The sequence below is a fragment of the Pecten maximus genome, chromosome 10 (assembly GCF_902652985.1).
Source record: "Pecten maximus chromosome 10, xPecMax1.1, whole genome shotgun sequence".
NCBI lineage: Eukaryota > Metazoa > Mollusca > Bivalvia > Pectinida > Pectinidae > Pecten > Pecten maximus.
Genome location: NC_047024.1, coordinates 29,848,405 through 29,866,719, shown reverse-complemented (window position 1 = coordinate 29,866,719; position 18,315 = coordinate 29,848,405). Strand labels below are relative to the sequence as shown.

The 18,315-nt window shown below is 33.7% G+C and overlaps 1 protein-coding gene across 7 annotated transcripts in view; it reads right to left on the bottom strand.

Moving 5' to 3' along the window:
• LOC117336891 (mediator of RNA polymerase II transcription subunit 25-like) overlaps positions 1 to 17,722 on the bottom strand; it is a 48,316-nt gene extending 30,594 nt beyond the window's left edge. For 6 of the 7 annotated variants that reach the window (XM_033897629.1, XM_033897634.1, XM_033897633.1 and 3 more), the window contains exons 1-13: positions 17,454 to 17,722; positions 14,330 to 14,375; positions 14,026 to 14,150; positions 13,778 to 13,879; positions 13,210 to 13,330; positions 12,636 to 12,701; positions 12,093 to 12,183; positions 11,174 to 11,212; positions 10,440 to 10,559; positions 9,392 to 9,552; positions 6,914 to 7,099; positions 1,450 to 1,471; positions 816 to 1,112 (exon numbers count right to left, since the gene is read on the bottom strand). In XM_033897629.1, coding sequence (XP_033753520.1) covers positions 816 to 1,112; positions 1,450 to 1,471; positions 6,914 to 7,099; positions 9,392 to 9,552; positions 10,440 to 10,559; positions 11,174 to 11,212; positions 12,093 to 12,183; positions 12,636 to 12,701; positions 13,210 to 13,330; positions 13,778 to 13,879; positions 14,026 to 14,150; positions 14,330 to 14,375; positions 17,454 to 17,572 — 1,495 coding nt within the window. In that variant the 5' untranslated portion in view covers positions 17,573 to 17,722. The remainder of the gene's footprint in view (positions 1 to 815; positions 1,113 to 1,449; positions 1,472 to 6,913; positions 7,100 to 9,391; positions 9,553 to 10,439; positions 10,560 to 11,173; positions 11,213 to 12,092; positions 12,184 to 12,635; positions 12,702 to 13,209; positions 13,331 to 13,777; positions 13,880 to 14,025; positions 14,151 to 14,329; positions 14,376 to 17,453) is intronic. The other variant, XM_033897631.1, reaches the window with a different exon arrangement.
• Positions 17,723 to 18,315: the final 593 nt, after the last annotated feature.

The following is an 18,315-nucleotide window of genomic DNA, read 5'->3' as shown; positions in this document are numbered from 1 at the left end:
TTGTATGTATGGAGTAATGTGTAACATTGATATGTCTTCCAGCATATTTTGTATGTATGGAGTGAGGTGTTACATTGATATGTTTTTCAGCTTAGTGTATGTTTGTATGGAGTATGAAACATTGATATGTTTTCCTGCATTTTTTTTATGTGTGTATGGAGTAATGTGTACAGGATTGTTATGATTTCTAGCAAACTTTGTATGTATGTATGGAGTGATGTGTATAAGATTGACATGATTTCTAGCATATATTGTGCATGTGTATATGGAATGATGTGGAAAACAGTGATATGTTTTCTAGCATATTTGTATGCATGTATGGAGTGACGTGTATAGTTATAATGGATGATTAAATGACATATGTATTACAGATATTGGAAACATGAATGTTTTTTCTAGCAAAGTGTTTGAAGGTGGGTGGGTGCATATATGTGATGCAGTGTGTGATTGATTTTTCAGTAACTGACCTGGTTTAGATGTGTAGAATTGAACAGTAAATATCAGCAAGTCATATATATAATGTATGTACATTGTATTGCTTAAAAACTGAATAAAAAGTAAATTATATAAAAAAAAAAAAAAAAAAAGGGCCACAAATCTCTGTAAATGTTTCGTGGTTACAAGCAGAACTACATTTTACTGTTTTACCTACAAGTAAAAATTTATTTGTAAGAGGCATTTTTATTTCATCAAAATATGGAAATTTGAACATTCATTGAATAAAGAAAATTTTGTCATAAATGAAATCATAACTTTTCTTGTAGTGATAAATTATGACAACTATCCTCCATCACATTCTACCATATGATCAGTACCTGCCCATATGATTTTCCTATCCCTCATCACATTGGACTGGTTGGGCAGTGTTATGACCTGATGACCAGCAGGTAGTCCAATGTTGGCTGTAGGATCATGAGGCATTCCTCCAGAGGATGCTATGCTGTTTGGCTGGACCATGGACTGGCTGGCTGGTTGCATACTGGACAATGTGTTAGGGACGTCGCTGACAGAGGTGATGGCTTGGTTTGATATCTGATCAGGAATACTGGATGATGGAATGTTAACCTGGATTGGCATCTGTGGCTGTTGTTGTGACTGCTGCATCTGATGTCCTTTACATATTAAGTTATATCGTAAGTATAGAAAAAGAAAGAAAAGAAAGCTTAATTTGATCTGAAGCTTGGTTATCCAGAGAATGAAGGAACACTACAGATAATTTTACACATTGTATGTGTGAGGAATCCATCTTGGGTGTACAATGAGAGGAATATCAACATCTATGTACTATCATAATGTCAAGTGTATGAAGATTCATCAAAATTTGACAACAATTAATGCTACAGAGAGGCCCTTCCATTCCATGGCCCACAACATAAAAATATTCACTGGAAATTTCCATATCATTGATAATTTTAGATAAATGCTGAGAGTGGACTGAAAGAAACTTACCATATCTGCTTTGCATGTCAACCTTCAACAAACAAGGAAGGATAATAGTACATGAAATTAACAATTAAAATTAAAATTAAATTAACTTTCTTTACAATGTAGATGTGATTTGAATTATAAGCTGACAGCTGTAGTAGCCAAATTCCACCATAAACTGCAGCTAATTCTTTTGTATGACCATATTACAGCATCTGAACGTATTTCACAAGTTAAATATCAGAAATGATCAATTTGATTAAAACTTGCATCACAACTGTTTAAAATAGTAAATCTGGTCATGTTAAAAAAAAACTTAGGGCTATTCCATTAAAATATCTACTTGACCCCAGGAATCCAAAATAAATCACTTCTATACATGGTTTGATTTCTTTCCTATAAGTTCTAGTAATTTATTAGATAATTTTTATGGGTGGTACCCCTTAACAAAACCTAGAGTCCTGGGGTGGGATAGATGTTTTACTGGAATAGCCCTTAGATTGACCAATCAGAACCTAGTTTTCTTATTTACTGCATTACACCAGATGAACTGAAGGCAGAATTAGTGGGATTCATTATCAACTTTTGCTATTATACACTATTAGTAAACAATACACACTATTAATAGCAGCAGCGCAAATCAATCTTACCAGATAATAGGAAGTTACACATTCAAAATGGCAGTCTTGTTGCCAATCACTTCATCATCAGATTAAAGGTTTTCAAACAGGACATTTCTTATTCTCACGTTTTTTGTCAGTAACATATTCAATTTTCTCCACATAAAAATGTAATGAATATGAAATTAAAAGGTTTTTCTTTAACACTACTGATGTTTCTCCTATGCCAGGCAGAATACAGTGTATACTGTATATTTTAACTAGAATACAGTATAAACTGTATATTTAGACTAGAATACAGTGTATACTATATATTTAAACTAGAATACAGTGTATACTGTATATTTAAACTAGAATACAGTGTATACAGTATATTTAAACTAGAATACAGTGTATACTGTATATTTAGACTAGAATACAGTGTATACTGTATATTTAGACTAGAATACAGAGTATACTGTATATTTTAACTAGAATACAGTGTATACTGTATATTTAGACTAGAATACAGTGCATACTGTATATTTAGACTAGAATACAGTGTATACTGTATATTTAGACTAGAATACAGTGTATACTGTATATTTTAACTAGGATACAGTGTATACTGTATATTTTATCTAGAATACAGTGTATACTGTATATTTTAACTAGAATACAGTGTATACTGTATATTTTGACTAGAATACAGTGTATACTGTATATTTAACTAGAATACAGTGTATACTGTATATCTAAACTAGAATATAGTGTATACTGTATATTTAGACTAGAATACAATGTATACTGTATATTTAGACTAGAATACAGTGTATACTGTATATTTAGACTAGAATACAGTGTATAGTGTATATTTTAACTAGAATACAGTGTAAACTGTATATTTAGACTAGAATAGTGTACAGTGGACCCGCGATAATCCGGACGCCGATAGTCCGGAAAACTCACAGTCCGGACGGAAATGCACGGGAACGGATTTCCGTAACGTTATTTGTACTCACCAGTCCGGAAATTCGGATTCCGATTCCGGAAGCCAATTTTGGGAACAGAACGTACTTTTCATTAGTAAATTTCCCTCAATAATTCGGACAATTTTTTCACCACGAGGAGAAAAAAATGTCGGGGCAAGTCACCCGTGTCGACAGCTGTACAAACTATCGCTTGACACTGTGCGTAGTCATAGCGACCGCTGCCAGGTCATAGCCCCGGGTGTTTACCTGTGTTACAATGTGTAGCTTTTGTTTTTATAACGGTACATTGCTTTTTCTCTACGACCTAAATGTTACAGAATTTATGCACAATCATACATTACGTGATACGATAATTAATTAATCTCAAATACATGTAATAAATTTATGATCGGTAATTAAACACGGATATCGGCTTTGTAACATCGTTACGTGAATCAACGACTCATTGAAAGATGCATGTTATTAATTACATACAAATTTACGTATTAAGCAGTGATCACAAGAGCTGGGTTGATTACACACAAATTAGTCAAAAGTCGTCTGATACTTAACTAAGCGTCACATTGTTAAGTGAATACGGGTTTAATGATTATTGGACATCTTGGGTAGTTCTCGCTGGTGTCGCGTACTTTTAAATTGATAGCTTGGGGTTTCTGGTACGTAAAAATCATAAAAAAAAACCATGGACTGACGGTAAGTTGTAAAATCCGGGTATTTTATTTAAGGTATTTAACGTTTGTAATTTCTACTTGTTTGTGAACCTCCGGGACGTGACACATGTGTGTTGTTTGTAGGTCACATATGCCCACTATAAATAAAACAACTTTCACTTTACGTGTTCTTTTAAAAACATAGTTTATTTTTTACTTTCTACAAAATAAAACAAGAATCATATCAGAAACATAAGTATATTTATTGTTAAAAAGTCTGACAATTAGACGTGTTTATGAAACGTCCCGGATTGTATATAATCAAGGGAGATAACTCTTACACGACAATGGTACACGAAATTCGGCAGTCCGGAAAACTCGTAATCCAGACGGTTTGGACTGGGAACGAAGGTGTTCGGATTATCGAGGGTCCACTGTATACTGTATATTTAAACTAGAATACAGTGTATACTGTATATTTAAACTAGAATACAGTGTATATTGTATATTTTAACTAGAATACAGTGTATACTGCATATTTTATCTAGAATACAGTGTATACTGTATATTTAAACTAGAATACAGTGTTTACTGTATATTTAAACTATAATACAGTGTATACTGTATATTTAGACTAGAATACAGTGTATAGTGTATATTTTAACTAGAATACAGTGTATACTGTATATTTAGACTAGAATACAGTGTATACTGTATATTTAGACTAGAATACAGTGTATACTGTATATTTAGACTAGAATACAGTGTATACTGTATATTTAGACTAGTCTAGAATACAGTGTATACAGTATATTTAGACTAGAATACAGTGTATACAGTATATTTAGACTAGAATACAGTGTATACTGTATATTTAGACTATAATACAGTGTGTACTGTATATTTTGACTAGGATACAGTGTATACTGTATATTTTATCTAGAATACAGTGTATACTGTATATCTAAACTAGAATATAGTGTATACTGTATATTTAGACTAGAATACAATGTATACTGTATATTTAGACTAGAATACAGTGTATACTGTATATTTAGACTAGTCTAGAATACAGTGTATACAGTATATTTAGACTAGAATACAGTGTATACAGTATATTTAGACTAGAATACAGTGTATACTGTATATTTAGACTATAATACAGTGTATACTGTATATTTTGACTAGGATACAGTGTATACTGTATATTTTATCTAGAATACAGTGTATACTGTATATCTAAACTAGAATATAGTGTATACTGTATATTTAGACTAGAATACAATGTATACTGTATATTTAGACTAGAATACAGTGTATACTGTATATTTAGACTGGAATACAGTGTATAGTGTATATTTTAACTAGAATACAGTGTATACTGTATATTTAGACTAGAATACAGTGTATACTGTATATTCTAACTAGAATACAGTGTATACTGTATATCTAAACTAGAATACAGTGTATACTGTATATCTAGACTATAATACAGTGTATACTGTATATTCAAACTAGAATACAGTGTATATTGTATATTTTAACTAGAATACAGTGTATACTGTATATTTTATCTAGAATACAGTGTATACTGTATATTTAAACTAGAATACAGTGTTTACTGTATATTTAGACTAGAATACAGTGTATACTGTATATTTAGACTAGAATACAGTGTATACTGTATATTTAGACTAGAATACAGTGTATACTGTATATTTAGACTAAAATACAGTGTATACTGTATATTTTAACTAGAATACAGTGTATACTGTATATTTTAACTAGGATACAGTGTATACTGTATATTTAGACTAGAATACAGTGTATACTGTATATTTTAACTAGAATACATTGTATACTGTATATTTTGACTAGAATACAGTGTATACTGTATATTTTGACTAGAATACAGTGTATACTGTATATTTAACTAGAATACAGTGTATACTGTATATCTAAACTAGAATATAGTGTATACTGTATATTTAGACTAGAATAAAATGTATACTGTATATTTAGACTAGAAGTAGAATACAGTGTATACTGTATATTTAGACTAGAATACAGTGTATACTGTATATTCTAACTATAATACAGTGTATACTGTATATCTAAACTAGAATACAGTGTATACTGTATATTTAGACTATAATACAGTGTATACTGTATATTCAAACTAGAATACAGTGTATATTGTATATTTTAACTAGAATACAGTGTATACTGTATATTTTATCTAGAATACAGTGTATACTGTATATTTAAACTAGAATACAGTGTTTACTGTATATTTAGACTAGAATACAGTGTATACTGTATATTTAGACTAGAATACAGTGTGTACTGTATATTCAAACTAGAATACAGTGTATATTGTATATTTTAACTAGAATACAGTGTATACTGTATATTTTATCTAGAATACAGTGTATACTGTATATTTAAACTAGAATACAGTGTTTACTGTATATTTTAACTAGAATACAGTGTATACTATATATTTAGACTAGAATACAGTGTATAGTGTATATTTTAACTAGAATACAGTGTATACTGTATATTTAGACTAGAATACAGTGTGTACTGTATATTTAGACTAGAATACAGTGTATACTGTATATTTAGACTAGAATACAGTGTATACAGTATATTTAAACTAGAATACAGTGTATACTGTATATTTAGACTAGAATACAGTGTATACTGTATATTCTAACTAGAATACAGTGTTTACTGTATATTTTAACTAGAATACTGTGTTTACTGTATATTTTATCTAGAATACAGTGTATACAGTATATTTAGACTAGAATACAGTGTATACTGTATATTTAGACTAGAATACAGTGTATACTGTATATGGTATTAAATCAATATCATGTGTATGATAACTATAACAGTGTAAAATGCCAAAATTGAACTGAAAGAAGACTACCATGGATTCATAATCAGTTCTGTATTCATATATTTGTATGCAAGTTCAAATTGCCCCTAGAAGGGTGAAATCTGTCCTGCTAACGCTGGATATATATATAGTACAAATTACACACATCTATGGACGAAATCTGTTCACCTACCCAAGATATGTCTTTTGAGGATTTTTATCTTTGAACAGTACAACTATATGCCCCTTTGTAATTAATTTAAGTAATAGTTGTGAGACTACTGAAGGCTCCATTCACACCCTAAACCTAGAAGAGTAACATTCAATAAGTTAGTGAATCTGGAGTCTGATTTTTCTTACCTGTGGTCTTACAGCTGTCGTTTGTCTTGGCATGGCTTGGGATAAAGGTTGCTGCTGCTGCTGTTGCTGCTGCTGCTGTTGTTGTTGTTGCTGTTGTTGCTGCATCATTCTCTGTTGTTGTTGTTGCTGTTGTTGCTGCTGCTGCTGCTGTTGTTGCTGCTGCTGCTGTTGTTGTTGTTGCTGCTGCTGCAACACAAAACACCATACAAGAATTATACATAATTATATGTCTCGCCTATATGTCTTTATAAGTATAGTCAATATAGCAAGTTTTAAGCAAATAGAAAATGTCATTTTTTTCCTGAAACAACCTCCAATTGATAGTTTGAAGCACAATCAAATTTTGTAAAATAACTAATTCTCTAAATTCCCCTAAAAATCACTCTTTCCAAAAAGTAGACAAAAACATGTCTGATATATCAAAGAATTTTTTCCAAATTGACTGAAAATTAGTTTATAAGTCAACTTAGATGCAAGAAAGATTTTCTACCGATTTCTCAAAATCATAAGATTTTTAAAATGAAATTTCCGTAGTTTAAGCGCAGTGAATTATATGAAAATTACTTTCCCTAATAGGCAAGTTTTCTCATAGGTGGCGCAGTTATGCGTTTTTACATGTGGTCATTCAGCGAGGGTAGACCAGCAATTTATTTTTATACAGTGCAACTTCCGAAAACCGAACCTTCTAAAAACCGAACACCTCTGAATACCGAACGAATTGTCATTGTACGGAATTGGTCCTTCTTTATTATAGTATTAAAAAACTTCCAAATACCGATCCCTCTGAATTCCGAACACCGGACTGATTTTGTGTCCGGTTCCTGTTAAAATATACCAAAAATTACTTCTGAAAACCGGCCTTACCTGAGCGATTATGACACGAGGTCAGGCCAGTCAACCGTGAAACAACAACTGTGACGGGTATTGTGTGAAGCCTTATTGTCTCGGGACCTACGTAGGTGATTTGTACAGGTATCCAATATATATCCCAAGGGGGGCATTATGACAGAAGGCCTAGTGTATAATCAACACGACAATTATGAAACAATGCCACACTTCATTGAAGCGCGTCGGTTCGTTTATCTTCTCAATGCAAGTAGAGCTAGAAGCCTGAGTTTCGCATTTAATTTAAATGAGGCCCAAAAGGGGTTGTTTTCGTAAAGAAGCCGTGATGTTTTTTTAGACAACAGCGATGTCGGAAATACGACCAGTATCATCTGATCAATTGTAATTGATATTGAAACAAAACATCTTCACACCCTTTAATATTATTTGATGTGTAAAATATTCCGTATCGGACTATTGGCCCCATCCACATGACGAAGCTTCACCGGATGTAACAAAATGTAGGCCGATCATAAAGTGTAGTTGTACATGTGAAAATACTGTTTAAAACTATTGTTATAGTCATTTGCCTTTCTTATATATTCTGCAATATAAACATTGATTAACTTTCATAATATGCATATTATTCAGACAATCCAAATTGTCTAAGTATGAACGTGCCGTTTTGTAATCGGGTGCATTCTAATAAAACATCGTCCAACCAATTATATCCGGAATTTGACCGGTCATTTTTCGATCAACTTCTCCAAACCGAACCCTCTATAAACCGAACAAATAGTCATGTCCCATGCATGTTCGGTTTATAGAGGTTCCACTGTATAAACATGTTATGTTTGTGACTAAAAGTAGCGAATTTATTGATGTGTTTGGTTTTATTATGAGAATATGGACCAGGGTCTAAGAGAACCGAAAATCACAGCATAATATTAAAATTCACTTAACCTGCAGTAGTGTGGTTTGAGATGTCCATACTACAATACAGCTATATTATAGGTTTGGTTAGAATAACATTGATTCTTTTTTGAGTAACTGTGTTAAACACAAAATTTAATGTCCAGATTCCCAACATATCTGATTTCCACATGACTGGACCATAAATTCTGGATGATATTCCGTAAATGAAGGGTGTTGAGATGTCCACTATGTGATATTTCTATATATTCAAGGCAAGGTGAAATGTTGACAATGCTACTGTTGTCGCCAGAAAAGTAACAAAGTCTCGTTTCTTGACTTTGTTGTAGGCAAGACAAAAATGGCATTCACTTCAATAGTGTTCTCATTTCAAACTCAGGCAAAATAAGAGGCACAATAGGCCTGTACCACTCATCTGTTCTGCAGCTTATTTAGTGAAGATTTTATCCAATTTGTTCAAATTTAAAATATGTAACTAATTTAGAAAATTTCACTATACCTTGCTAAAATGAGATACTTTATAAAAGGAATAATTTAAATATCACATGAAATGAAAACTCATATAAGATCCTCTATGTGACATATGTAATGGCAAAATTACCTAGGAACAAAGGAGGCGAATTAATGGGTCATGACTACCGTTATATTGGACACATGTCCATAGTTGAAAAAAGGGGTGGGCTTATAACTAGGCATTCCTGTCAGTTTTATTGACAATACCTGCATGTGTTGTTGATCAATTTGACCGGGGGGTACCATCCGGATCTGCTGGTTTGGCTGGTTGTGCTGCATCTGCTGAGCCATGGTCGGCTGCTGTTGCTGTTGTTGAGTGGAGATAGACTGACTGTGTGGAGAGGGGGGCAGCTGTGACATCACAGGACCTATCCAACAGAGGTGTACAGGATCTTACACAAGGTGATAATGTATACGCCATAGTGTCACAATTATCCCCGTGAAACATGGTTATTTTACAGCATACAATGTGTACAGTTAACACCATAGTGTCACAATTATCCCCGTGAAACATGGTAATTTTACACCATACAATAATGTATACAGTTTACACCATAGTGTCACAATTATCCCCGTGAAACATGGTTATTTTACAGCATACAATAATGTATACAGTTAACACCATAGTGTCATAATTATCCCCGTGAAACATGGTTATTTTACATCATACAATAATGTATACAGTTTACACCATAGTGTCATAATTATCCCCGTGAAACATGGTTATTTTACATCATACAATAATGGTGAAACATGGTTATTTTACAGCATACAATAATGTGTACAGTTAACACCATAGTGTCACAATTATCCCCGTGAAACATGGTTATTTTACACCATACAATAATGGTGAAACATGCTTATTTTACATCAGGATAAGAAAGAATGCATCTCTTGCATATATCAACCGTCCAATACACAATACTGAATGTAGGTATTCTCATATATAATTTAAGTTATACCTAAGGTTGAGATAATGAAGCTAAATACAGAATGTTAAAACTGCCACTGTAATAGCATTAGCATGATTAAAAACACAAAAACTGAGTGAATTTTTTAAAAACAGTCCATAAATTTTACATCATGTTTTAACTTCTATCATCATATGGTACAATATTACAATGTGAAACTTATTTGTATCTACAATAACAGCATCCCTTGGTTGGCTACTTTGATTCATGTCCTCTAACCTGCAAGCAACGAGACAAATATCACATCAGCTTTTTGTCTCAATGGGTATTTTTCACTCACTAACCTGACGAGTTAGCTGGTAGTGCTGTAGAAGGGACTTTGAAAGGTCCTGGATTCTGGTCCCCGAATGTCGGTATCGGTGGGGCGGGAGACAGTTGTCGTGTTCCTGGGCTCAGGGCAGATGCTAAAATAAAATATAGCTACATTAAAATAAGATATAGCTACACTCAACACTTCTGCCATGCTCAGTTATTCACAATTCCAAACAAAATTATCTCAAGTACTATGGTAAACTCCTATCAGCTCTACTACATACTGATAACAGAAATAATACACTCATTACTTCACAATCCTCTTTAGACTTATAATACTGTTGTGAAAGCTGCCCTAGTGTAATATACAACAGCGTATAATGTGCCGACAATGAAAAGTGTAGTCTACGATCACTCTAGTACAGGTATGTAAATATATCTGTATACAAGTGTGACCAGGTGTAGACAACGCCAATTGTAGTCACGCATGGCCAAATATAACCATTGGGACAAGCTGACATAAACACCTCACTTAGATAAGTCGGCTCGTCAAGTACATCCACAACAATACAAGTACTTGATGATTTATATCTGATTTGAAATTATTCCTGTGAGTGAACTAAAATCTTGCGTACTTTACATTGCATCTCTCTTCTTATAAACTGTTATATCAATAATCTTAATCTTGCAACATTGAAGTCATTTTACTAAAAGTATTGATCAGTAAACCCTGAACTGTGAAGATGGTGAGATATAACTGACTTACCTGTACTGTCTTGTTCTGGGGTTGGACTGGGAGATCTCTCTACAAAAGATCAAATGAATGTACATGTATATCTATACATAATTTCAAACAAGCGATCCCCAAGAATGTAAATGAAAACATTATTATTTTACAACCATTGCGAAACAAGTTTTATTAACTTATATCAACCCCTCTTGTTGGCCCGGATGGAAGCGTGCAAGCGTGTGTGAGGAAACCTGAGTAAATTGGGAAAACATTAACCCACATGGTCAGGCAGGTGACCCCATACCTTTTCACATCTGATCGGAGAGTCGAACCCTGGCCGCCTAGGTGAAAGGCAAGTGTGTTACCACTGTGTCACCCGACCACCCAAGATCCCCGAGCATCTTGGCACTCCACAGCAATTAACTATTATTGATTTCATGAAAGCTGATCCTTTATTTTCTTTTACTTCCAGAAGTTTGAGCTTCTATTTTCATCTTAGAAATTCAAATTGAATAAATTATTAATTGCATTCCGAAGAAATTCTTTCATACTCTCCCTCTTTATTTGGTATACAACTTTCTATCTTACAAGCAATCATGTTTAGGGTGCGTTATTATTTTTTTCATTTATTGGTTTTAATAAGATATTACAGCAACTGAAAACATACTTTATTTGGCGTACTCAAATTTAAGCGCATTTCCGAATTTTAACACATTATCGCATTGATTAATTTGGCGCACCAAATTAATTTCATATAGAAACAGTTATTTTAAGAGAAAGTACATAAAGTGCAATCATAATTTAGCGTAATGCTTCTAGCACGAAAAACGCTAAAATAGGATTACCTCTAAAATATGTTTGTTTACAGTATGATACCAAGCAATGTATACGCTTTCGGCAGTATAGCATCCTCAATCATGTATTATTGTTAAGCATCCAATATCCAATGCTTTACCTTCCAGCTGGTAGCCATGTAACAGGACAAGATGACGTGGGTCCATCGTGTACTCTTTGGTCGACACCATGCTGATCTCAGGGGTGGTGGACTGTCGGTGAAAAAGAACAGAAGTGTATATTTCAAAGGTGGTGAATTTTCAAAATAGAATCTAATCAACAAGGTTTTGTAAATATTTACTGACATACATGTAGCAGTCTGTTGAAGAGGACATAGCTTGTGTCTTGTAAAGAATCAAAATATGAAGTTATATTCCAGTAACATCGTTGTTTGCATGAATCTCAACGCAACTAAGTCTTGTAAATACATAAATAACATTTAATTTTGGAGATTGGTAAGTCAGCAGAGGGTGATATTGAGTATATGTCTATATTTTCAAGGTTGAATTTGTGAAAATGTAATAAAAACTCTGACATTGCTAGCAAAATCGTCCTTGTATAGTAATAGACCTGGAATATTGATTAATCTTTAAACTCTTCATGAGAAGAAGTTGTTTGATTCCATTGTTATACATAAGACGGGGTATAAAAGTTTTCTTCTTACCTCCTCATACAGTCTCTGTAACGCTGACAGCCTCCGAGGAGAGATTATAGACAGGTTGATATTTCTCTGAAAAATCAAATTGATACTAACTTACAATACCTACATCAGGAAAGTATCAAATCAAAAGTTAAATCAAAATAATTTCTAATCACACATTATAACTAAAGATTTAAGAAATTTAGTCAATCCTTAAGTTTACCTATTGCGTACTGGGACGCTTTTGGGAAAACCCCTTTTCTCCAATTTCTTACCATATTTATGTTGATCAATCTAAATGAAATTTTCAGACTGTACAACATTACACAGGAAAATCCCATTCAGTTTCTTCAAAATCCTAAAATACTTATAGAACTGAACAATATATTTTCATTCATGAATCAGAAATATCCCTGTCAATGCTATTTGAAACAAAAACTTAAAACCAACCCAATGGTGGTTTTTTTTAATTGAAGCCTTCTTAAACCAGACTTTCCCTAAATTTGACAAATCCTTACTTGTACTGTGTAAATATTCCTTCTGAATAGACATATTTGTTCTGATTAGACAGGTTTCACAGTAATTAAAGATGAAATACCTGGGCCATCTTCAGGGCCAGCTGTTCAGCCATGTACCCCAGGTAGCGTGTTCCCTCTTGGCTCAAAAGCTGATAAGGCTGTGAGTTACATACCAGTATACAGTGCTGTTTCACTGGTAACCTGATACAGACAATATATGTAATTACAAAGTGTTATTTATAATTGCTTCAGATATTATTTTTTTATATTACCTTTAATATTAATTTTTCCTATAATCTTTAATATCATTTTATCTATTACATAATATATCACAGTTTGACAAGAACAAAATCAACCATTTCTTTACTGATATTATATTACATTCTGAACAAACATGGAATACCTTTACCTGCTCCTCCAACCAAATCTTAAGAATCAAGGTCATAGTATTGGAATAAAACATTAGTGCAATATATGCATTCTTAGAATCATCAGTCATGCAAGTTTGGTTAGTAGGGCAATTAATGTTCTTTTTCTGAAAAATCAGCATACCAGCTGGTAATTATATTAATGACTTATCAAGCAATGAAAACAATATCAACGATGTCTTTGTTCTAGCTTCAAACATCAAACAGTAAGTTTTCATACCCAGGGTTATTTCTCTTCTCTGCAATGTCGTCGAACACATGTAAAGCTGTGCTCAATCCTTCAGCTATATGGCTGTAGGTCTCCCCTCCACCGCCAATAAACCTGTCAAATAAAATCTATGGTTATCATTCAATACACATATTATCCACTCAAATATTCTATTTTTAAGGGAAACATACAGAAAGCTGCATAGCCAATTCAACTTTATACATTACCAAAATAAGGTACCATGATCATGATCTACTTACGGAATGCTATCTAGCCATGTCAGGAACTCATGGATGTTTGTTGTTAGGTTGGAACACCGAGCAGCGGAGTCTGGCAGAATGTCGGCCGAGTAAAATGTGACTAAGTTGTACAGGGTGCAGCTGTACTGTAATTCACAAATCATGAAAATTGTACAATTTTTTTCACATTGTCATTCATTTCATCTGGTGGGAAATTTCATTTTTGGTTAGATACGATTTTGATGCAATTTAAATAAGTTCAATGCATTCTATATACTGGGAATGTTTAAATGTAATATATTGCTGACCATTAAAAGATACCTACATCATGTCCGTAGTCTGTTGGATCAGGTGGGCCGCCATTGAAAACCCTGTCAATTAAAACAAAATTGAGAAATATTTTTCGCATTTGCATAAAATGTGGACTGATTGTTTCATATGAATCAATGCACTTTATGCAGAATGAAGATTACTAAAGAAATGTATGCAAAACATGCATATAGCATATCTGATAATTTAAATTAAATGGATTCTTAACAGGATTTTACCCACATGGACTGACTAGGTTCATGTCATTGCCATGATGCCATTGTATTTAGCCTCGTCATGATCAGATATATCTGATAGAAATAGATAAAAATATGCTCAAGAATTCCCTGATGAAATTCTCATTGATATTCACAATATGACATTTAAAATACATTTGTTGAAGAACAGGGAAGAAGAACATTCCTGCCGTGGGTTTGACAGGAAACAAACCCGGGTGTCCAGCTACTCCCAACAATGAGGATTGCATGCGAGAAACTTCTTACAGCCATCACAGTCGGCACAAAAATGTCAGCTGATAAATTGGCCAACCAGCTGCTGCCTTTAAAGTGTTATAGAAGTAGGCCTTATAAGACATCTTACTTAGTGAGTTATGATAAATAATTCTCAGAAATAATTGAAATTAAAATTATTTTGTATATATTTTTGCTACTGGTTGCTTATATATAATTTAATTTCCAAACTTGTATATAAAAGATCATTGGCCATGCCTGAAATAGGTATTCTTTTTTTTAAGTTAGGGAGGGACGTGTTCATACAGGGAAGTAATTTTCAGGTCTCACACAACTACTTATTTCGCTATATGTTATTACCAATGATTCCATCCCCTTAATTGCTCATTTCAAATGTTGTGAATTTTTTATCAAATTAAAGTTTGATGATTTCCCTACCAGAAAAATGATGTTATTGGATAGGTTTGATAGCATATAAGAGCACAACAGTACTTGGAAGACAGTAACCCTGATATTTAGAGTGGACAGGGAACCCCCACCTGCCTTTTTACAACTGGAATTCTTCATCTTTCTATTTATACCAGGAGTGTTTATTTTTGATTTTTAAAATCTCAAGACCTTACCCTTCATTCTAGTATATAGAAAGTACCCATTTCATGTGTTATTCACTCAGGAAATAGCTAAAAACCTAAGAAAAACATTTCTTCATGCAAGTACTTGGTTTTGGTGAAACCTAGCCTTCATATAGTAAAATTATCTCCCCTTAGTTTTTGTTTGCTAGATGTATCATGCATGAGATATCTTGTCCATCAAAAATGTCGCTCACACACTTTTCACCCCCATGAGAATTTTAAAAAAGTTGGCAAGTAAAACATTCCTGCTTAATACCAACTTCAGCCAGCTAAAGGTATCTGGCTATATTTTTTTGGTTTCGAGTCCAACCGACCTTTAGCAACTGAACAGAACCCATTTTGACACTGTGCAAATTCCACCCTGATTTCAGGGTGGAAAGAAAGAGACAATAATAATGTCAGTATCTAGAAGTCTAAACTTGATGACAACAGTGTGTACTTACATTTTAGGTATAATATATCCCACTTAAACATCCAATCACTAATTCACACCAAGTTAAAGGGGCATTCTTTCGTTTGAATAAAGTTTAGGTCATCAAAATTAAACTTACTGAAAATAGTAAAAGATATAATCTTTACAGTAATAAGGCAGTTTTACTCTCAAGATAAAGAGAAGTTTTTCGAGTATATAAGTCCTGCAAATTCTTAATTCAACCTGAAGTATCATTAATTGCCGCAAAGACACCGTATTTGTATACAATACGCCTTTTTCCTGTACATGTCGGCATTAATTTCATTACTTGTAGGCACAAACACTCATATGATCATCGTTCAGACATAGATTTCATCAATGAATATTGTGCATGTTTCTGATGTCAAAACGATGGAATGCCCCTTTAATAATACTTTGTTTTGTCTTCATATTCCATTTTTAGCTCACCTGCCCGAAGGGCAAGGGAGCTTATTTTTTTTTATGCCATGGTGCGCCGTCCATCGTCCATCAACTTTTCCTTTTGAACAACTTCTCAATAACCAAGAGGCCCGGGGACTTGATATTGGGCCTGTAGCATGCTGGTGTGAAGGGCTACAAACTTTGTTCAAATGAATGACCTTGACCTAAATTCAAGGTCACATGGGTCAAATAGGCTAAAATCTTCAAACGACCTCTTTTCAATAAGCAATTGCAAGAGGCCCAAGGATTTGATATTCGGCCTGTAGCATGCTTGGGTGAAGGGCTACCAAGTTTGTTCAAATGATTAACCTTGACCTAAATTAAATGTCAAAGGGGTCAAGTAGGTTTCAATCTTGAAATAATGATTTCTTGATAGCCAAGAGACCTGATATTAGGCCAATGGTATGCTGGAATGAAGGGCTAGAAAATGTATTGACATGAATAAATCTAGCCTAATCTGATATTTGAATAAAGTGCTAATCAGCATATATCTGCAGAAATGACCTAGATCATGTTCAAAGTTGCTGTAGAGACAGGTGAGCGATACAGGCCCATTGGGCTTGTTGTATTTTAATTTTTGCCATTTTCAGTCTGAGTTGTTACCAGAATGAAGCCTGGAAATTAAAATAATCTTGATTGTGTTTCATCGATTGCCAGTGTATTTAATGACGGATTCGTGAAGAAAAGGTTATAACATGTACATGACACTGTTAAACATTTAAATGTAATTTTGCTGTTTAATATAATAAAAAAAAACTAAATTGGAAAATTTGACAGTCTGCTCAATGTAAACCTGGCTTGTCATAAGTTCCTCACATTGTTATCCTCTAATATTGTTGGAGAAGCTGAATACCCTGACGGGATATCCAGCAAGATAATCACTGGTTCTACCAACTTCACTTCCAGTACCACAGTGTTACTATTGGTACCATTCTGGCTGAAACCAGAGATTTATATAGATCTCTGCTAAAATGGCTGTACCTTATCTCCCCCCCCCCCCCCCCCCCCCCCTTGAACATTAGATAATCTAGGTATATATATATCTATACTTAATACAGACGTGTTATACATTTAGTCAATATTAACAGTACAGTTATTATTTCATTGGTAATATAATAACCACAGCAGGATAAGTTACTGCCTTACTCTAAGGTAGGGACGATGTAATGTTCTTTCAGTGTGTCGATGTATCCGCCAAGATTGGCAGTTCCCTCAACCACGAACACGACATCAGCAGTCGGCCTGTCATCTGATCCCACTACCATGGCTTTTTGATATAATGTCTTGATTTGCTATCTTCTGGTGAACTTATCAGACAAGTTCGTCAAATTTGACTGACGTCCAGGTTTTCCCATATGTTTATATTGTCTCTCTCAAATGACAATATGTCTATATAAAAAGCAAACCGGAAGTAGACATATTACATAGAGCAGGTGTTTTATGAGTCCGCGAGCCAATGCGTAGTAATAAAACACAAAAAAATAGTTCAATTTCAATTTCTATTGTTCTCATAAGACCCCAACATTGTTAAGTTGATTTGTAACCACTTTTCTTGTGAAGAACTTAGCAACGATAAATCTGATAAAACTACCGGGGTCACAGAACAATCTTTTTTTTCTGGGGGGTCGCACTAAATACAGCATAAAGAAAACCATGACCGTATTAAGTACGAACTTGAGACACAATCAAGATTTCTTTTTAATACCAATAATTGGTTTCAAAAGAACTTGAAATGGTTATATTCTTAACATTTATGGTTTGATCTTTTCTCGTGTATCTTTTTTGAACTATTCAACGCATTATGATGGAAGGGGCGCATCGGAGATATAGGGCCTATACATGTATGTAACTTCTAATTTTGCCTCGTCAGCTGAAGGACCATAAGACTGTAATAGCGGACTTAAACCCCGTTAAATAATAAACAGTAACTCCCACTGCCATCCCCATATAATACCCAATACTACTGTTTTCCTAGCGTCCCATCATAATGGGAAAGTTTTGATGTTTT